This window comes from Zalophus californianus, chromosome 8 (assembly GCF_009762305.2).
Source record: "Zalophus californianus isolate mZalCal1 chromosome 8, mZalCal1.pri.v2, whole genome shotgun sequence".
Classification (NCBI taxonomy): Eukaryota; Metazoa; Chordata; class Mammalia; order Carnivora; family Otariidae; genus Zalophus; species Zalophus californianus.
Genome location: NC_045602.1, coordinates 1,296,478 through 1,317,676, shown reverse-complemented (window position 1 = coordinate 1,317,676; position 21,199 = coordinate 1,296,478). Strand labels below are relative to the sequence as shown.

The following is a 21,199-nucleotide window of genomic DNA, read 5'->3' as shown; positions in this document are numbered from 1 at the left end:
GCTGGGAGGTCTTTGTGCAGTTAGCCCTCTGGTCCACGCAAGGGGACCTGCTTCAAATGGTCATCTGCTTGTGCAGCGGCTCGGTGACTTTTGGTGGGGGCTGCAGTGAGGACTGGTGCCAGCATCACTGTGCAGCTCGGTGGCAAAATGAAAGCAGTCTTGCATCCAAAGTTGAAAGTTATCAGTGATGAAAGCTTGGTTATTTGTTCACTTGTATGTGAATACGGTGCTTTGGGCAGCTTCTTGGCGTGGCTCATGATAACTGACTGTGGTGGCCATGTGAGGTCAGTTGCTCAGTTCTGCTTTGTTGGCCCCTTCCCTTTGGGAGGAAAGTATTGTGCACGTCCTCTTAAGGGGCTACTTGGATTACAGACCACTAGCGACAGCGTTGGACACACAGGGAGAGGTGGCTAAGCTTGCTTTGGAAAGGATGTTCGAAGATGCATGGGGGTCGTGCAAGAGGGACTCGCTGGTGGAGTCTAGGACACTGTGAGGGAGATGTGTGGGGGGCGTTCCTTCACCCTGGGTTCACCCTGGCCACTCCCTTCCTGGGCAGGACTCCAGGGGAGACCTGTCTGCCCCGCAGGTGGACACCCTATGACTTTGCTGCCCTTGGCAATGAACACAGGGCCCTAAAAAATCATCCACAAGTGTTTCCCACCCGTGGGCCAGAGGAGACTTCCAAACAGCCATGAAAGCAAGGGGGTTAAGAGCTAACACCTTAGCTCTTAAACACCTGTGTGCTCTGGGTGATGGAGGTTGTCACCCGTACATCCCGTGAGCCGGGCTCTGTGCAGGTGTCAGCTTGCCAGATGATGTGTGGCGTGCACGTGCACCGTGCCATGGTGCCCTGCTTACCCGGGCTCAGCCACGCCCATGGGTGTGCGTCAGTCCCTGTCCCTGACCATGCCACTTCCTCCACGGGGCTCTTTAGTAGAATCACAGGGTAGGGCTCTTCTTGGGGAAGGGGGTGTTCCCTCATGCATGCCCAGCTGGAGGGACGCCTCCCAAAAGCACAGGGGCCTGTGAGGCTGCACCACTTGCACGCAGTGAGCCCCGGCTGGCCTCTGAGGCCCCTCCTGGCTGGAAGGAGCCGCCAGGCTCTAGAGGGACAAGCTCTGTGGGGTCCCCGCGCCCACTGAGCGGATGCGCAGTCACGATGGGGAGAGCCATCCTGGGGTCCCAAGCAGGCTGGCATTCCAGTCCCTCCCCAAGTCAGGCGGCTGAGTCCTAATCAGGCGCGGCCCTTAAACAGATTGGGTGGTGGGCCCGCAGCCGCATGTGGCCCCTCGGTTCACCCAGCTCTACCCCGGGAGGCCAGCCACGCGCCCCGCTCCCCGCCAGGACGCGCGTGTCCACGGGGCTGGTGGGAGGGGCGCGGTGTGGGGGGCGGGGCGCGTGCCGTGCACCGGCGGCGGCGCGGGGGCCCAGGTCATCGCCGTGCCCGTGTCTCCCCAGCAAAGCGGTACTGCAAGAACGCCAGCCCCAGCAGCAGCAGCACCAGCAGCTACGCGCCCAGCAGCAGCAACATGAGCTGCGGGGGCGGCAGCAGCGCGAGCAGCACGTGCAGCAAGAGCAGCTTCGACTACGCGCACGACGTGGAGGCGGCGCACATGGCCGCCACGGCCATCCTCAACCTGTCCACGCGCTGCCGCGAGATGCCGCAGAACCTGTCCACCAAGCCGCAGGACCTGTGCGCCGCGCGGGTACGACTGGGGGGCGGGGGGTCGAGGGGGGGGCGGGGGAGCGACCCCGGGCTCACGGCCAGCAGAACCCGAGCCCCCGCGCGGGCGCTCAGCAGATGCCCTCGGAGCGCGCTTGCGGGTGGGGCCCCGAGCACAGCTGTGCAGGGAGCCGTCCCCCTGGGACGACGGGTTTGTAAGCCAGGAGCTATTGTCAGGCCTGTGAGAGAAGACGTGTGGGGGAGGCTGCTCCTTAGGATCCAGGGTCGTATCTGTAAACAGAGGACAGCCGGTACCCTCACGGTGCCTCGGGTTGCTGCACAGACAATAGCTGGCGCCTGGAACCCCAAGCGCGAGGGGAGCGGGTGGCCCCGCCGTCAAGTAAAGCGCAGGACAGTCCTCAGCTCCCAGCTGGTCGCTCAGTATTAGGGAACAAAAAGTAGAAATCCGATTTCCACCTGGACTGTCACGCAGTTCTGGCCAGCTCTCGTTAGTCCAAAAACCTCAGAGATGCTGACAGGGCGTCAGGGTCTGCGGAGGCCTCTGCCTTGCTTTTCTGTGAATGGATTCGTTGCTCCAGCGGGAGCCGGGCAGCGGGTCAGAGCCGGAGGGAGCAGCCCCGTGGGGGCCGCTCCCGGGTCAGGGCCGGGTGGTGCACGTGGCCTGTGAGCTCAGAGGACGTGTGGGCAGGTAGACCTGGTCCCTCACCTCCTCGCCAGAAAACAAAGGGACTGCATTTCTACGTGGCCATGGGCACCAGGAGCTCACAACCTCACAACAAGCTCATTACTTGTTCAAAGTAATTATAATTTGTCTGAATGGAGAAAGGTCAGGCATTTTATGCTTTGCATCTGCTTTCTTTTCTGTTAATATTTTTGTTCCTAGATTTTTAGAGACATGTCAGGGGCATGCGATTTCATGGTGGTCAGGGCTGCTAAAATCCAAGGCTAGCATGGAAGAGCTTCTGTGGCAAGGGAAAAAAAAGAAAGCAACCCCTTCCCATTTTTCTTTCACTTTATTAAAGTCAAGCCTGAGAATTAAGTCCAACGTAACGCAGGCTAAATGAATATGAGAGCTTGAAAGCAGGCGTGCTCCCGGACAGGAGGAGCTCGGGCAGAATAATGCTCTGTCATGTCTCCAGGTAACAGCCTGCGTGGGGCTTCCGTCCCAAGCAGCTGCCCTCCGCTGTTACATCCAGAGGAGGGAGCTGCTAGACATTTGGGGAGGCAGCAACTTTCACGCAGCTCTGAGATCAAATTTTTGCTCGAGAAACTGTAACTCTCCGGGAACAGAAGTGGAGGGCTGTTCGCAGTATTTCCTGCTCTGTCCTCCATGTGTCCTTCCTTGCCTCCCTCCTCCTTAGAGGTGAGCTCTGAAGACTTCTTTATCCGTTTAAGAGCATCATTTAAAACAAACAAACAAACAAACAAAACTCACCCAGTACCTCTTTATTGTTTTAAGCCAAGGCTGAATTGCATGTTTGCTAAAGCACAGAGTAGTCAGACCGCACTCACTGCAGTAGAGGTACTTGAACTGTGATTGCACACCCTCCTGCCTTAAAACAGAAAATACTCTTCATCACAGGATTTCATGTGCAAAGTGAATTCTGGCTGCTTCTCCTTCACCCTGCCGTGCCTCTGCCTCGTCTGTTCCCCCTCCCCTTCTCGAAGTATCCGCATCGGTGAAACTGAAAGATGATTGTTAAGCATAAACACACATCTATCTCTGATCTCTTAAATGTTATTTGAGCTGGAAAAGAGTTGAGATTAGGCACTTGTTTGATTTTTTCTGGCGAGGCTTATTTCTAAAAGCAGGAGATGTATTGCAGAGAAAAGAAGATAAAGATGATGGTAAATACACGGTAGATATATGAGCTAGGCAGGTAAGAGACAGATGGATAGACCGATTACAGGTCAGCAGGTGAATAGACGCATGCACCTGCCATCCAGTGTTGCGGCCAGGCATGGGCCAGCAGACATGTCCCAAAACACCGCTTCTGCTCCCCTCGGGAGCCTGTGCACGGGAGACCGCAGGATGAATCCGCATTTGGATTCTGCACTGGCTGAAGGCAGGGCTGCAGCTGGGGGTGGAGCTGCGTGGTTACCATGTCTCTCTGTCCAGCAGAACCCTGACATGGAAGTGGACGAGAACGGGACTCTGGACCTCAGCATGAACAAGCCACGGCCACGGGAGAGCTGCTGCCCGGTCCTGACGCCCCTGGAGCCCATGTCCCCCCAGCAGCAGGCAGTCATGGGCAGCCGGTGCTTCCAGCTGGGAGAGGATGACTGCTGGGAGCTGCCCGTGGACTACACCAAGATGAAGCCTCGCAGGGCCGACGGGGGTGACACCGCCGAGGTCCCTGTACGTCCCCCTCACTTGGGGCATGGGGGCGGGCATCTGTGGGCTCCCTTAGTATGACCTCAGCCGACGAGGGCTGACCAGGGAGAGATTTGTCACTAACGCTGATTTGGTGAAACAAACCACAGACTCTTTTCCATGATGAATTTTATTTTCTAACAGGTGCGTTTTATTACCAATGATTTCTCTAAGAAAATATATAGACAGCAAGCCAGTCTGGTTTTTCTGGGTGACGTATTGATATAAGGCATGATTCTCCTTGCAGATAGGGAATTATGACATCTTCAATACTTAAATGGTTAGCTATGAGCTTTTAATTAGCTAGCCCTTTTGAAGCTAAGGATAGTGTCTGTTCTCAGAGAAACCCAAAATATTCAGAAGAGTGTACTCCAGCCTTGAAAAAAACCATTTTAGCACTATCGCCTGAATCTTTGTTGAGCACGATATTACCAAACAACCAATGTCAAGAACATATTTTTGAAGTAAAGATCTCCCCTGTGATCCAAAAATAGAGCTTTCCTTTGGAAACTCTCCTAAGCTAAATGGTGCGATTAATTAATTTATGTAGAGAATATTTTGAGCGTTCCCAGACCCCAAAAATCACCTCTCAGGTTTTGATTTTCTGAACCTTGGACACACCTTGTTAACAGATGCACAAATAACCTGAGACCAAGCCCAGGTGCTCTCAGACACAGCTCAGAGCTCTGGAGCTGGATGCTGAGAGGCTGAGCATGGTTTCGGGAGCAGGCGAATGGCGGGGCCACTCCCAATGCTCAGGGTATCCCGATGCTCAGGGTGCACCTGCTGCTCCCACAGCTCGCCGCAAAACCAACACTGAACACTATTTGTGCTTCTTGCCCTTTTTTTTGTAAAAGCAAAAATCCTCCTTGGGTTTCTTTCTTAGCAAAAGCAGGTACTAAAGCAGGTCTTCCGAAAAAGCGAAGTGGCATGTGTCATGAGCTTTCGAAAAGTGGGGGTCACCCTTAGTTACAATGTTCACATTCAAGTTGCTAAAATAGTTAAAATATCCTCTAGGCTAAGAAAAGAAAATGAAGAAAAGGTTGTTCTTTATTGTACTGGCTTTTTTTCCTGTGTTCAGTTCTGAAAATTATGGCACCTTCTTTATTCACTGAAAAATGAAAATCCTTTTTGAATACAATAGGGAGACCACCATCAAAGCAATAGCTTTTTACAGAAACAAGGAAGTGGAGAAAAAGGGAACATTAGCTATTTGTAGGAATTGGCAGGAAAGGCACCTGGTTATAAGGCCATTACATGTTAAAGCCTATTATCTTTATTCTTCAAACTGATTTAAGTATCCAGGCATTGCAAAAGAATAGAATCTAAGTGGCAAGGTAAATTCCAAAGTATTCTTTTCTCTCCTACAGTGTTACGTCATTGCTACCAAATAAGGCATGGTGGTTGAGTCTCTGAATTTATTTTAATTAAAATTAAGCCCTCATAAATCGACAGAAGTATTTTCATCATACAGACTGTCCCAGAAGTAAGAAACGCTCTCCTGCATTCAGGAGACACATCTGCTGAGTATCACCATCTATAGGAGTTCCTTAGTTACTGCACTGGGACCCACTTAATCAGAAGTAGACACTTCCTATTAAAAAAGAAAATGCTGCATAAGAATAATTGAGAACTACAACAGTAAGCTCAGATGGTCTTCCCTTGCCTTGGGCCCTAAGGCACACATGCAGAATGCTCCCCAGTGGCTGGTGAAAGCCTCATTCTAAAATGCCTCTAAGGTTCGTGGTTAAGCTTTGCAGGTCAGCGCTGTATAAGAGTATTGTAACACCAGCAGGTGCTTCCCGGACACTGAATCAAAAAGATCAACCAAGAAACGGTGTCTCTGGTTTCCAAACCAGTTGTCTGTTCCCCTTATAAGTACCCCAACAGAAATACTGACTAAGGCCCTGCCCACTGACAGGGATGAATTTGTAAGTTTAGAACCGTTGATGAGAAACTAAGGTCTGCTCTGAAAAAGATGCTCTTTGAACAGCGTCCAGCCTTGCACTTTCTGGAGGGGCTTCACAGGGACAAAAATGGGCAATGATTTTAAAGGCACAGTGTTTTGGAAAAGGAGGGAAGTGCAGAGGCGGCCAGCCCACTGGGGGCCGCGTCTGTGGTCTGTGTGGGGCTCTGTCCCCTGTGCGGCCCTGAAGCTGTGTTTTGCCTGCAGCCAGAAGACTTGGACCCATTCCAGGAGGCTCTGGAGGAGAGAAGGTACCCGGGAGAGGTGACCATCCCCAGCCCCAAGCCCAAGTACCCCCAGTGCAAGGAGAGCAAGAAGGACTTAATAACGTAAGCATACCTCGAGGTGAAACAGCTGCTCTTCCTAACCGTCCCTTCCTTTGGCTTATTTTTAAAAACCGATCTGTACATGCCTTGCCGTTTGAGCATGCAACGTCCGCAGCACATAACTGTCTCGAGCTGCCGATTCCGTGGAGCGGGGGCCCGCGTGGCTCGCTTGCTCCCAGGACGCTCTGTGTGATGGAGGCGCGTCTGCCGTATGTGGTCGTGCGTTTTGCAGCTTCCCCTCAGGGCACCTAAATCCCCCTTGCAGACATTGCAGCTAAACTGGAAACAATGAAACTTTCTTGAAGTTTTTTTTTTTTTTTTAAACATACTTACTATTTTGGCTGTTTTTGTTTTTGTTTGGTGGCAGATGTCCAACACCAAGGTGTGATGGAAGTGGTCATGTGACTGGTAATTACGCCTCACATAGAAGGTGTGACTTCATTTTTCTCATGGTGGATTCTGTCTTTTCAATTTATTGTTTTCAGCTTACCTCAACAATGCTGTCAAAGTACAAACGTCGAATTACGTGTCAACCCTTTCAGTGCTCTATGTTGACCTATAAAAGCATGCTGATGTACGTGTTGTATAGTGTCTTTTATATGCAAGGAAACTACCACGATTCGGAAAATTCCTCACCAACATTGAAACCAAAGAGTGCAAATATTTTTATACTATTTTTCAAAAATTGTTTATTAACAGACACATCTTCTTCAAAGAAGAGAGTTTATTACACCAAAAAAAAAAAAAATTCAATATACAGCACTTTCCCCATCACTTTCTGCATTAAACTTTTTAGTTTCAGTTGTATGTTGTGTTTGTCCGGGAGCGTAAGCCGGTGGGGGCGGCACTCACATGACTCTCTGGCCTGTCTTACAGTCTGTCGGGCTGCCCCCTCGCCGACAGAAGCATTCGGAGCATGCTGGCCACCAGCTCGCAAGAACTCAAGTAAGATTTCATGACAGTCATTCTTCTAAAGATCTGTTCGCCTAGTAGTAACAAAATGGAGGTGTCATGTGTAAACACAAGTGTCTTTAAACAAACCCGCTGTGCACGCAGTACCTCAGCAGCCCACACACCCGGGTCCTCGGGACGTCAGTCACCCTTCCGGACAGTCTCTCTGCCTCTTCCCTCTCCTTTGTCTCTAGCGCTTTCATGCCATAACCTTTCAATCCTGAATATTCGAAAGCATGAGTAGTTTCTGTCCTCATACACATGCACACGGAAGGGAAGCCAGACAGAGGTACTCAAACTTTCAGGAAGTGACTGCAGCCTAAAAAGTAAAAGAAAACGTATTTTTTTAGAAGTCAGTAGTTCATATGATTATTTAAAATATGGGCATTTAAAAGGCACTCATGACAAAAGCTCACCACGATGACAGCTAATTCCCTAAGCATGTTGCGGTCATAGTTGCGAATCCTCTAGGAGAGCATCATGTCCCATTCACTGGCTCACTGCTGGGTACAGTCAGGCACCCAGCAGCACTCAGACACTCTTCCCTCCAGCCGTTGGCTCTCCTGCTCCCCTGTGCCTGTAACGTTTTCTATATTTTAGGCATAAATCTGATCACTTACATTTTTATCACCAGACTAAGGTTTTTCTTCTTTGTATATATAGAACCACACCCAGTTCCTACACGGGTTTGGGAAGGAGTCAGTACAAGTCCTAGAAAGCGCATGAAAGCCTTTGGTGCTCTAGTCTGAGGAGATATAGGGTGTGTGTCAGGGAAGAAGGGTGAGGCCTGAAAGTAGTTTCACAACAGAATGAGAACCAAGAGCCCCAAAGAATTATTTTCTAATTACCCGACATGTTATAAATATCATCACGTCCAACTGCTTGGCTTCCATTTTCTTTGGAAACTGCTTTGTTTCCAATGTAGAAAAAACGCTCCCTGGAGACCCTATTTGATTCCTTTCCCAAGGATTCTACCCTACATCCCACCCCCTGCGATAGACCAGGGCTGTCTCAGAGTATAGGGCTCTGTTTCACATCATGTCATTTTTTACAGGATCCCTGTCCAAGGCCTTAGTGCCATAGATCACCTGCTCATGTTCAGTGGCCTCCTGAACTAGCCCTTCCATCACAAGACTCTTGGCGTTTTCTTCATGGCGTGACTTAACGGTTTTAAAGTCTATAGTGTCATCCACGCAGTGCCTAATGGACAAATAGCATTTAGGACCTCAAAACGGACACTTAGCAAGAACAACTCAACCCACTTTGTTAAGACATCTTTTTTCATGGCTTAAAACCATACTTCCCTCATGATCAAAACGTGATTAACTGCACTTGGAACTTGGCCAACACATCAGACCGTGGCAACTTTCCTTTGAATTTCTTGATGAGGAGTACTTTGCAAAAGTTTGGCACATATCCAGTTCCAGCAGGCCAGCTGTAAACAAGAAATAGCCTTTGCCCAACTGGTATCTAGGACGGCTTCTCCCTGGTTAGCATCTCAACGCCCCCAGAGACCAACGTAGTTCTCTGAGGGCTCTCGTTGTTGCTGGTTTTCATCCCTTGACTCTGGGCTTAGAGGGTTATGTTGACCCGAAGTTCTGAGCAGAGCTGCCACTTCTCCGGTTCTGGCACTCTCTCCTTGTCTCCTTTCATCTTGGAAGAGGTGTGATGGTCCTCACCATCTGCAACTTCAGAGGGAGGTGGTTGGCCTTCACATCCTCCAGGGCAGTGCTGGGGAGGGGTCCATTCTCTGCATCCTGCCTCTTCCGGGGTGGGAGACCTTACCTTCAGAGAGGGATGGCCTTTTCCTAATCGGGGTTGAATGAAAAGCCATGCTCATTTGTCAGCTTGTCTTTGCAAACAAGTAAATCCCATTTTGATTGATCCTTTCTGAGAAATCTAAACTTGACCAATTTTCTGAAATGGTCCATTTTTACTGGCAAGGCTTTGAAACTACGGGTTCCAATTAAATGTTTGCTATAAAAAGTCTAGTATTTAAATGACTGATTTTTACTTGCTAAGTCTTTCTAAACAGAGGAAACCCTAGATTACAATATTTGTTTTCCTTTAACCTCTTAATTGATGAGACTCCTCTATTCAGTACCTTTAACCTGAGTCATGGAGGCCTTGTAAGTGGCTTTTCCTGCATAGGAGCCTAGGTTGAGCCCATGAAGCTGATGTACAGCTGCTTTCTCTAGAGTAATCCCACACGTGCCCTTCTCAGTAGCGTGTTCTCAAAGTTTGGTCAATCCCTGCTACAGCAGCCGCTTAGGTGACAGACAGAGTGAAATCACACTATTCATTGTAGATGAACAATTTCTACTTCTTCATAAAGACGCACTAGACAGAGGGCCCAATAAGGTCCAAAAACAATCCTCTATTATGGAATTTTCTGGAAACATTCCTCTTGTCACATTTGACACTGAATTTCGATAGTTGGCCATTAACAGGACATTCTTGATCATGGAAAGATGAGTTGTGCCAGATAAACTCTTGGTCTCAGATCCTCAGACCTCTTAAACTTCCTGAGATAACACTTTGCTCCGATCTTATCCAGGTCAGCACATTTGGGATATTCATAAAAAGAAGTGGGTAATTTTATGTCTAATTATGTACAATATGTAAACTGAAAATGTATTAAAATTTAATGTGTATATGCATGCCACTCAAACTCTGGAGCTACTGCCTTCCCTGGCCCCTGGCCCATCTGGTGCAGACAACACGGTTCAGCAGCTCGTCCCACGAAGCGGGAGGCAGTGCAAGAAAGCCCGTGCAGTGTGCAGACCCTTTCGGGCTGATGTGCCCTGTGTCACATACATGTCCCTTGAATCTACCTCCCACGCGCTGAGGGTTCCCAGCCGTGACATTCACTGAGACCCCAGGTCAAGAAGCTGGCGGGGGTGGGGGGGGAGGGGGTGGTAGATAGAATTGTTCAAATTAAAATGATTTTGTAGTAAGGACTCTGCCTAACAAGGGCTCTGACTCTGAAGGGAAGTTTCTTCTCTAAAAATGTCGTGTGCTAAGATTACCTGAAAGGAGCATCGGGAAGGACTTTGCCAGTCACCGCACATCGTTGTCACCCTCTTTTTTGAGAAACCGCGTCCTCCCGCCAGGAGCTCTCCTGCTTCCAGATGTGCCATCACTGTAGATCTGGGCATGATGTAGGTGCTTTAGCCACATCTGAGGCTCCAATTTAAGCCAAATCAAAGCCGATTTCAATCAGAGGCAATTAGCTCTAAAAACGGGCCCCCAAATTGGCTTCCATTTATACTTTGGTTGGCCAGATTTAGATACCTCTTTATTATTCGGCTCTTTAACTTACCCAGCCGCGGTTCCTGCCGCTAGTGAGCTCTGTGTGGAGAAGGAGTTGCGGAGGACTCCTCCACCTTTACTTCTTGACGTTTGAACTTGGGTGTCATCACCGCGGCGGTGGGGGGGGCCCTACGTTTTGGCTCTCTGCCCTTTAGAGAGTGTTCCTGTGGATTCTGTAGCCTCCAGGCTTCTGTCCTAGGCATTTTCACCTGAGACTTAGAGGGGTGTTAAGCTACAGATACCACAAAACTTTTTTTTTTCAGCTCGGCTACATTTATTTAATCAAAGAATTAAAATTTTGACCTTGGGCCCCGCTATTACTTTGCTCTAAGAGCTACTTGTTTCTAGAATTGGCTAGGGCTTAGTTTGCTAGGCAGCAGGAGGATTATTGACCAGGGTCTCCTGGAGCCAGCTCACCCTGCCGCCTCTATTGTTCTCCGGGAAGGAAGTTCACCCACTTCTACCGCGCACCAGGTCTTACCCGTAAGCCTCATTTCTATAATCTCTCGCCTTCATGGTTTACAATAGTAAATCCACAGGCCTTGCTGAATGACAGCCGCCCTCGACTTGGGCCTGGCTCCTTTAGCGGAGGGCACACTTCCTTATCTGGGAGAGCAGCAACCGCCGTGGGAGTCCAGCTTCTTGGGGGCGGGAGGGTGGCGGAGCTGTGGCCTCCACGCCGGGAAGAGGCAGGTCAGGCACCATCTTCCCCCTCAGACGATGCTCCCGGGACCCCTCATTTCGGTTCCCAAGCTCCTTTTGTTCTATAACAGTCCCAGCTGCTGAGAACTCGGTGTGTGAGCTGGAACGCGTGTGGCTGGGAAGCAAGTGCAGGAGTCACTCCGGGGGGCGGCGGAGGCGGGCAGTTTACAAGGGGCTCCACACACACTGTCTCCTCAGAGAGAAGCACGGAAGGGTTAGGCCCGTTTTCCGGGTGTGGACACTGAGGGATGGGTGATTGGGCGGCTCCGTGTAGACCCATGGGCCATCAGGGGCCGGGGACCTTCTCCACACACCACAGTACCTCTGCAGATCAGTAGCGCCGTGGGCGATCCTGGTGCTGGAGATTGGAAGGCGCGATGTTGCCGGCAGCCAGACACACAGCAGCTCTCCCATTCTCCCAGGATGCAGTGTTTGCTCACAGCCCACCCGTGCCTGTGCTGGCAACCAGCCGGGGACTGCTTAGCCCACGTCCCACAACCCCCCCCAGAGAACCTACCTTAGCACTTAGGGTGCAACAACCATAGAAGGATTATGAGGTCTGTGCCACAGCATGTTTTTAAAATACCCTAAGAAATATAGTTTGTTGCACATAGATTTTTTATTTTATCACAATAAGTAGGACTGATTTAAAACAAGTTAAATATAAGAAATACAGGTAAGCAGAGTAAAGCTAAACTTCTAAAATGAGAATGTTTGAGGATGACTCCAGTCAACATACAAGCACACAACACACATGGATGAACATACACACAGATGAACACAGAGACAGATGAACATACACACACAGGGATGAACACACACTGATGTACATACACACATGGATGAACATGCACACCGATGAGCATGCACATGGATGAAAACACATGGACACAGGGATGAGCATGCATGAACATACACATGGATGGGCATACATGAGGATGAACACACACATGGGTGAACACACATGGATAACACACGTGCATAAACACTGATGAACATACACTACATGGATGAACTACACACAGGTGAACACACGGATGAACATAAACCAATGAACACATAGGGATGAACATACATGGATGGACACATATGTGAATGAACACACTGATGAGCATGCACCGCATGGATGAACATACACACGGATGAACACATGGGTGAACATACATGGATGAACACACACGAATTGCAGGCAAAGGAAGGTTCCAGCTCACGGAGACTCTCATGTACAGGGAAGGGTAACCAGAAAAGCCTTTGCTTCCCTCTGTCTCTGGAGCCCTGAGGCCACCACAGTGAGCATTGTGGGGTGAGCCGCCCTAACCCACGTCCTCGGCTGGCAGTGGCACTAGCTCAGTCCTTGCGATGAGCCCCCTCCTCCTGGTGGTCAGCATTACATCCACATTATTAAGCGGGAATCCCAGGTGTTCGGATTTGGGGCTACATTTTAGCAACTTCACCTCAGTATATCCACACACAAACTGACCAAAAACAAAACCAAAAGCAAACTTCAACGTCTACTTCACTTTATAAAGTGATCTGTGCTTTCCAGAAGCACACGTGGGGTCCCCCGGCGGTGTGTGACCTGCGGTCTGTGTGAGGTGATGTGTGACCCGCGGTTTGGGTGGAGCGGCGTGTGACCCGCGGTCTGTGTGTGACCCATGGTCTGGGTGCAGTGGTGTGTGACCCGCGGTTTGGGTGTTCTGTTCTTCGTCCGTTTGTGCCTCCATGTGTTTCAAGTTATGGTGCAGATTACAGAAAAATCAGAGTCAAAAATCACGCTTAGGTCATCAAAAGAAGGCAGCAGGTACAGATTTAAGTTTAATAATCTAAACCCTCTGTTTTTCATGAGTAAGTTCTCTGTGCAAAATACAATAAAGAGCAGAGTCCAGTCAGAGGGACCACCGTTAAACCCCCTGGGCCTCAGGGTCCTCACCCGTGAGATGGGACATCCCGGGAGCAGGTACAGTAGACATTCAGTAAATGTTGTTATTAACTAGACCAACACACACAAATCCCGCAGCTCTCTTTAAAATCTTGGATTTTGTGAAAAGATTAACCAGAATTCAGAGGAGAATGTACAAGTTAATTGAACATTTTCTGAATGACTTTGTATCTGTTTCTTTTTATGATGTCCTGGAAATAAGAACTTTAATTCACTCCCGTGTCAGCAAGCCTCTAGCTTAGGAGGATTTCATGCGTCCTTGAATCCAAAGGTCGAACCGGTGAGGGGGTCTGGGAGCCCGGTCCCGCCGGTCGTGCCGGTGAGGGGGTCTGGGGGACCGGTCTCGCCGGTCGTGCCGGTGAGGGGGTCTGGGGGGCCGGTCCCGCTGGTCGTGCTGGTGAGGATGTCTGGGGGGCCGGTTCCGCCTGTCGTGCCGGTGAGGGGGTCTGGGGGGCTGGTCTGCAGCCTATAGAACTTGTGTGCTCCTTTCTTGCTGGCTGTCCTTACAGGGTGTGTGTGTGTGTGTGTGTGTGTGTGTGTTGCATTCAGTTGTCACACTTGGGTGTTTAATGCACACACCTCTGTGCCCATGTCGCGCGGCCCTTCGGAGGGGGGCAGTCTGGACACTCCCTAAGCTCCCAGGTGGACACACAAACTGTGACATTTTCAGGGAAACCATGAGCCGGGCTCTTTCGTTCAGTCATATATTTATTGAAAAACCTGTAATCAGTGTCTGCCCTCAAGGAACTCACAGTCAGTCTTTTAAGACAGACCAAAAAAGAGAAAAAAATGTTCCATCCAGAGCATCCGGGTGGGAGGGAAGCAAAGAGCCGACACAGGTGGTGGGGGTGGAGGCAGCCCGGCAGGGGACCATCAGAGAGGGTCCCGTGGCCTCGGACGTGAGACAGAGCAAGCGTGGGGCGGGGAGCCAGCTCGGACAACAGGACTAAGTGCGGCAGCAAACCCCACTCCGGGAGAGACAGCACCCTTCTCAGTAACGAGAGGGTGGAGTCCTGGTGTGCGTTGGCACGCAAGTTTCGTTTTGCCTTCGACCTGCCTGGTCTGCCGTCCTCCTGGCTACAAGGAGTTGGTGATGGGTGTGGTGTGTTTGACCAGGGTCGGGACCCCTGCATCCTTCCTCGAGTGTGGACCGTAATGTGTGAGGTAATCAGAGCTGGCTATGGGGTTTTTATGTGTTTCACTGTGACAAGCCTGGGGAGTATTTTACATCCAAAATAAGGCCATGAGGAAGATTTTTTCCTATGAAATTTTTCTTAGCATTCCGTTCTCCCAGTCTTGAAATGATGAAACATTTCATCAGGCATCAGGAAGCACTGAATGATACCGCCTATTTCTGAACAAAGAGTATTTTGTCATCTAATCAAAGATAAAATACAAACCATTCAAAAACTACTCTTTGAACAAATGTGTGTTTTTACCTCTGGATTAGTTGCTTCTCTTTACAAAATACACAGCATATTTGGCGCATATGAACAAAGGAAAAATTATTTTCCTTACTATTTTTAATATTGCAGTTTTAAAGGTATTTTAAGTATGTATGTATAATATGTTATTAATGTATTCATACACATACATGGCAAATACATATATTTTGTTGTTGTCTGTGTTGTGAGGCCAGGGGTCAAATCTAGACATGTTTCCTTCTGAAGCACATCAAATTATCTGAGTCTTCTTCATGTGTTATAGCTAGTTAAATTTGACCTCTCATCATTATTGGGAATTTGGTCTCATTTTCATCTCCTCCCTGGCTCCCTTGGGGTGATTCTGAGTGAGGACCCCCCCTTCAACCTCACGGGAGCCCCACATTAGTGCCAGAACCCCAAACCCTGAGCTGGATGAGAAGCCAGCTTCTTTGGGGAAAACCTCTGGCTGAGAAAGACTAGGTTATGTTGGCCTTTAATTGTAAATTTGAGGTTTTATTTCAGTAAACACTTCACTAATTTATAGTTCCCTGGAGCAAAATGAACAAAATTGGAAATAAAGTAGATGTTCCCTTTGGGAAATTATTGACAAGGATTTTGGAGGACATTTTTTTTCCTGGCAATTTCAGGAGAGAGAACCACTGTCTTCGGTTTCTGGCTTGCTTGGAAAGACAGGCTTTGAAGGGCTGACGGGGCAGTGAGGCGGGACCAGGGAGCCGAACAGCCACAGCCACAGCCTCACCAGTCCAAGGGGAATCACGTCTCGGCTCTTGTATTCTTCAGTTGTGGTTTTATACAAAGAGCCAGTCCTTGGCACTAGGGAATTCCATTTTGTCATCTCTATGTTGGAAGTCTCCAGATCCTACCGGGGCTTAATAGTTTTCTCTACAGGCGGTTAAGAAACAGAGCTATGCCGTCTGTATTCAAAGAGAGTCCACAAACACTGGAACAGTGTCAAGACCTGAGAGATCTCAGTCTTACCTGGATTTTGTTTGTTTGTTTGTTTGTTTTAAGAAAACATTCAGTGTAAATAGTTTCTAAAAATTTGGCGTCATGGAAGAGTATGCCAGAGCTGTCCGGCAGAACTCTTCGGGGTGATGGAAATGTTCTAGACCCGCACTGTCTGCTGTCCAGCCATAGCCACGCGAGCCTCCCGGGCTCTGGCCCCTGCTCTGTGGCTGGGAAATGGACTTTTGGTGGTGTTCTGCTTGTTTACCCTAATGTAGTCACAGGTACCAAGTGGATGTCCATATTTGACTGCCACATAGCACCCCAGGCTCCATTTATATTGTTCTTTACATATATTTTCATCACATTCTAATAAACACTCTGGAATATTTTATTCCTACCCACTGAAAAGCCTATGATTTTTTTAACATCTGGTTAGTCAACATTTTTGTTCTATTATTAAGCCATAGACAAGTGGGGTGATCTTTTTATATTAAATGCTGACCTCTTTTTTAAATCTAATGCCAAATCGGTGTAGACCAATGAAAATTAAATATGATATAAATTTCACAAGGTAGCTGTTTTCAGAATAGAGTTCCGGCATCCTGCATGGACCTCACTGTTTGGGACCGTTCATTATAAGTTAGTAGAAAGTCTGTTATGTTATTTTAAAAATATATTCAACTTTATTACTTTCAAACTTGTACAGAAATTCAAATTTGATTAAGCAGGTGTTATCAAAGAGAGATCCTTAGGCCACCTTCTTTAGTGACTAAATAAACCTGGCTCATAATTAGCATATGCATTATTAATACTTGGAGCTTTAAAGTTGTTAGAAGCCTGTTTGCCATTGGTATCTTAAATATTTCTCTTTCAAGCTTGCTTATGCCATTAATTAGCCTGCCTACAGAGAAGAGCTTGCTACGCAGAGGTGAGCTCCAGCCCTTCCCTGGTTCCAATTATCGTTAACGTCTGCTTTCTGAAGATGTCATTATCATGCACCTGCCACAATTTAGGAGTCGGGTAGGTGACTTGTTCTAGCGAATCTTCATTCTCTGGGCTGACAGAGAGCCCTCCAGCTCTGCTTTCACGCTCAGGGCATGGGGCCATGTGCCCTGGACATATGCCCTTCCTGCTCAGCGTCCCCATGTGGGTGTGGTAATGACTATTTCTCACCCCCTCCCTGGCGTGTTCTTCATCTTCTCTTTCTGCGCTCACATACTGGTGATATTTATGACTTACTTTCATTCTCTTAAGATAAAAATGTACGTGATGTATGAAATCACTCTCTATTGGAGCACGTGTGCCCTCTTATCTAGGAGGGAACAAATGTGCTCTTAACAAGACAAGGAACTTTTAAATACAAGCCCCCCAAAACTGAAAAAGCAGGGAAAAGAATTAGTACTTGTCCTTCATCTCTCTGCTGCTTTTGTCAATCACGATCTACCTGTGATCTTGAAGCCTGATTTTTTGCTTAACATGCTGGTTGGGTACTCTTGCTTTGATAGCTGCAAAGCGCTTCCGGGGTGGGGAGGTGTTTCTGCAGCTTCCGTTCAACAAACAAAGCAACAACAAAGCCCCGGTCCCGGGAACCCAGGGGACGGATGCAGCACCACCCACCAGGGTGCTCTCCCCTGTGAACTGCGACAAGGGCAGACCCCTCACGGAGTCAAGATCATCGGACGTGGGTGGAAGATGTGAAGGTGCTTTGTAAAGTGGGCTGGTGTTGTCCACGTGTGTGCAGTTTATTTTATAGAAATAATGCGAGGATTCTAATCTAAGCTTTAAAAAATGACAACAGGCATAGGTCTGGTGGTGTTCGCGGTGATCTGCGTGTGAACCCCTGCGGCGTGGGACCACGACTCTAGTGTCCAGCATGTAACCAACAAACCAAGTCCCTGTGCCTCTCTGGTGCCGATACCTGGGGAAAGCGGGAGCACAGTCCCTACACATTTAGAAGGACACCAGGGAGGTCAGCGGAGGAAAGTTCTGGAGTGTGAAGCAGAGCTGCAGGGGGCAGATCCCACAAGGGCTCAGAGGACCTGGCAGGACTCTGCATTCTATTCTGAGTAGGAGGGGTTCCAGCACAATGGTGACAGCACCGGACATGTGCTTACAGTCCCTCCAGTTCCCGTGTAGTGGACGCTTGCCGCGAGGCAGAAGGGCGGGGAGGGCGGTCGGGAGGTCTCGATGGCGGGCTGGGTTGGAGGTAACACAGCAGTCCCCATCATGAGCAGAGAGGGGGATGAGAAGTAGCCAGATTCTGCATGTTTTGTCAGCAGAACAGCAGGGTTTACAGGAGGGATAGGACATGGGCTGAGGGCATGAGCACGGGCGTGAGACCCGTCGAAGTGCCCAGTGGCTGCCCTCTCCTAAAACGGGCAGCTGCAGGAGGGGCGGTTCTCAGGGAACCCTGGGGCGTGCCGCGTGGGAGCTGTGTCTGAGGGGCCAACGGGGCGCTCATGCAGGGTGTGGAGAGTTGCATGTCCCTGGGGCCCTGGGGAGGTGGGGCCAGAGGTCTTCCACGGAGGAATGGCATTAAAACCCCTAGGCGAGCTCAGTCTCCAGGAGTGAGTGCAGACAAAGAAAATAGCTCGGCCCTTCCCACCCCACCTGAAACGGGGCCACAGCTCAGCTTCTGGGTCTCGGCAAGGGGGGGTCGCGGAGAACCTGATCACTCCCTGCAAATGAACATGGTTACAAGATGGGGAATCCCTGTCACAAATACGTCCCCTCCAAATGTGCCCCTGACCCCAGAGTCGAGGATCCCTCCTTCTCGCCGTCATCGAATGCCCCCGACGATGGGGTGTAGTGTAAGAGACTGTCAGGTTATTGACAGTGTCAGCCCACCGCAAACCTCACCAAGATGGTGCATTTGCACTGAATAATATTGCAAAAATCACAGTTGTACCCCTAACTTGTTCCTGGGGATCGAGGCAGAATTCCAGAGATGTGTTTTCTGTACAACGTCACCGAAGAGGCGGGACACAGAGGTAAGGGTCAGCATCCTCCTTCGGGAGGGAATCCTTGGACCCATCAGGCTGAGGCTCAGGGGATGCATTGGTAGGAGGTCAAGAAAGAGTGAAAATGAACGTCATCCGTGAAGAGTGTTTGGCTTCCGGACAGGGTGCTTCCCCTGACTGCTGCAAGGAGGTGTGCCCAGGCTGCAGCCAACGCTGCTGAACACACAGGGAGGCTGGGGCACTTCGGGGAGCTGTGCCTTTCCTGGGAGAAGTGCCTTGGTCTTACCTTTAGTAGGAAGGAGAGGGCACAGTCATAGACATGCAGACTGTTGCACCCTGGGGCTTCAGAGATCTTAACTGCAGATCTCTCAATTCCTAAAATAACCATTTTAAAATATATGCACAGTTCATGGTACAAAAATTACATGACCCTTGTGGGCACAGGCGCATTCCCTTGGGATGACCTTCCTTGACCGTCTGCCCACTGAAGCCCACCCACAGAATGAGGCCATCCCAGAGCTTCCGGACCCCCAACTGATCATAGCACTTCAGCCCCACGATCCCGGGATGCACTGGCTTCTTCCTACAGCGACTGCACCCTATCACACTGGATATTTGGTCTCCTCTGCCATGCCTGAGAAGGAGGCTCCATGAGAGTGTGACCCAGGTCACAGAATCCACTGAATCCATTTGCACGTCACTGGGGAGACAAGCCATCGAGTAAAGGATTTAATGAATGAGTCCGAATCATTCGCTTGTACAGCACAACCATAAAAGGAGCCCCTGAATCTGAAGGGAGGCTGCGGAGTGGGGTCAGCATTGATCAGCAGGGGCAGCGGGTGGCCTTCTCTGACCTCCAGTTCCCCCCTTGTGAAGGGACGGGATTGGGCGAGCTCACCGGGAATGAGTGAGTTTGGAAACTCTACTGCCCTGGGTGGAAAGGAGATGATGATGGGCATGGGCTTTAGGACGTCCCCTTGAGCAGGGCAGAGCGGCGGACGGCCACCACCTCAGTGAGTGGCATCGGCTCTCCGCTGCTCCAGGCACGTGAAGTCGATCCCCCCACGCCACACAGAGGTGCAAACATGGCGGCATGTGCAGAATGACCCGGCTCCAGCCTTGTTCCGCTGCCCAACACAGGCCCTGTCACCCGAACCAGGACCGTCTGATGACTGAGCAAATACCAGAGGGAACAACACACCTCCTTGGCCCCACGTTACAGCCGAGGATCCCAGAGCTGACTGGGAGCATCACCTCCCATCTTCGCATTTATATCCACTTCAGGCACTGGAGCACACTTAAAACTCTTCTTAGAACAAAAACTGAATTTTACGTGTTTTCAAGACCTGGGCTGTTTGTGGAAGGGAATGCGGCGCATGTTGGTTATTTGGGGGATGGCATCTCTCTCTCGGGACTCTAGGGGTGCATCTGTGGTTCCTGAGTGGCGGGCCCACCCTCCCCTCTCCGCTTGGCTGCCTGTCACCTCTCCTTTCCCGAGAGCACATCTAGTGACCCCAGGACCCGCCCCCATCATGGGCCATCCCACTCCCATGCCTGGCACCTGAGACAGACTGAGACTGAAGAGGGTAGGCAGCTTCACGCTTTTCAGTTAGGACGTTTTGGGGCCAAATAGCTTCTAGTGTACACTCCTCTCCAAAATGTCTTAACGCCCAAGGAAGTATATATTCCTATTTGCTGGATTTTCTGTGTTTAAAATTCAATGTGTGATATCTTCAGCTTAGTTTTCCTGACTTAGCAAGGCCCTCGTGTGTCCATCCGAAACCCGCGAAACCTGCTGGGCGGTGGGCTGGGTGACCTGGGACGGGGGCAGGACTGTCCCTGCCCCACACCCAGCACCTGCCAGGCACTCCACACTGAGCACATCCTGAGCGCTCTTCATTGAACGTTTCAAGTCACTGTGATTCGTTCTGGCTTTTCAGAAAGAGACCGATTTTTCTCCATCACACCTTCCTTCCTGTCAGAATAATCCCGCAGTGACACAAAGCTTTGGCTTCTCCCTGAGCTATTTCTGCTTTTTCCCCCCTTTCATGTCATGACAACAATTTCTGCCATTGAAAATGCCCATCTCTGACTTTTAATTCCCCAGGGACCTTAAAGGCTGTGAGTTTTTAGGCTAAATAGAAATAATTTAAATTTGTTTCATTGCAAGTATTTGGGATCTATTTGTTTTCTTTAGAAAAGTATTTTTTAAATCTAGTCGGGATGTTTCAGTTGCATTAACAGAGACTCCTCAAAGACCTGGAGGTGGTTAAATATCTTGAGGTTTTTGGAAAAAACAGGCCGCAGGTGACAGTAAGCCTCACGACCTGCATCTCCTCTGACGTCTCGAGGGTGGGGAGGTTTCCATCGCTCACTCTTGCCGACTCAGGAGCAGAGAGCAGGCATAGCAGCGTGGACCTCCAGGCCTCCTGGCTTGGGACCTGGCTGGGCGGCCCACCGCCGGGCGACCTTCCCAGGGACTCACCTCTCTGATTCCATCTACAAAGTGGGGTGACGTTAGCACCCACCTGGAAGTTCATTACAAGGATTAATGAGTTTGTGTTTGCAGAGTGCTCAGGATAGCAGTTGGTG

The 21,199-nt window shown here is 49.7% G+C and overlaps 1 protein-coding gene across 16 annotated transcripts in view; it reads left to right on the top strand.

The window, feature by feature from the left end:
* The window catches only part of MYT1L (myelin transcription factor 1 like), a 419,036-nt gene that overhangs the window by 346,464 nt on the left and 51,373 nt on the right, over positions 1-21,199 (top strand). For 11 of the 16 annotated variants that reach the window (XM_027623405.2, XM_027623404.2, XM_027623410.2 and 8 more), the window contains 5 exons: positions 1,459-1,706; positions 3,807-4,043; positions 6,232-6,353; positions 6,718-6,780; positions 7,227-7,295. In XM_027623405.2, coding sequence (XP_027479206.1) covers positions 1,459-1,706; positions 3,807-4,043; positions 6,232-6,353; positions 6,718-6,780; positions 7,227-7,295 — 739 coding nt within the window. The remainder of the gene's footprint in view (positions 1-1,458; positions 1,707-3,806; positions 4,044-6,231; positions 6,354-6,717; positions 6,781-7,226; positions 7,296-21,199) is intronic. The other 5 variants (XM_027623418.2, XM_027623419.2, XM_027623417.2 and 2 more) reach the window with 1 other exon arrangement.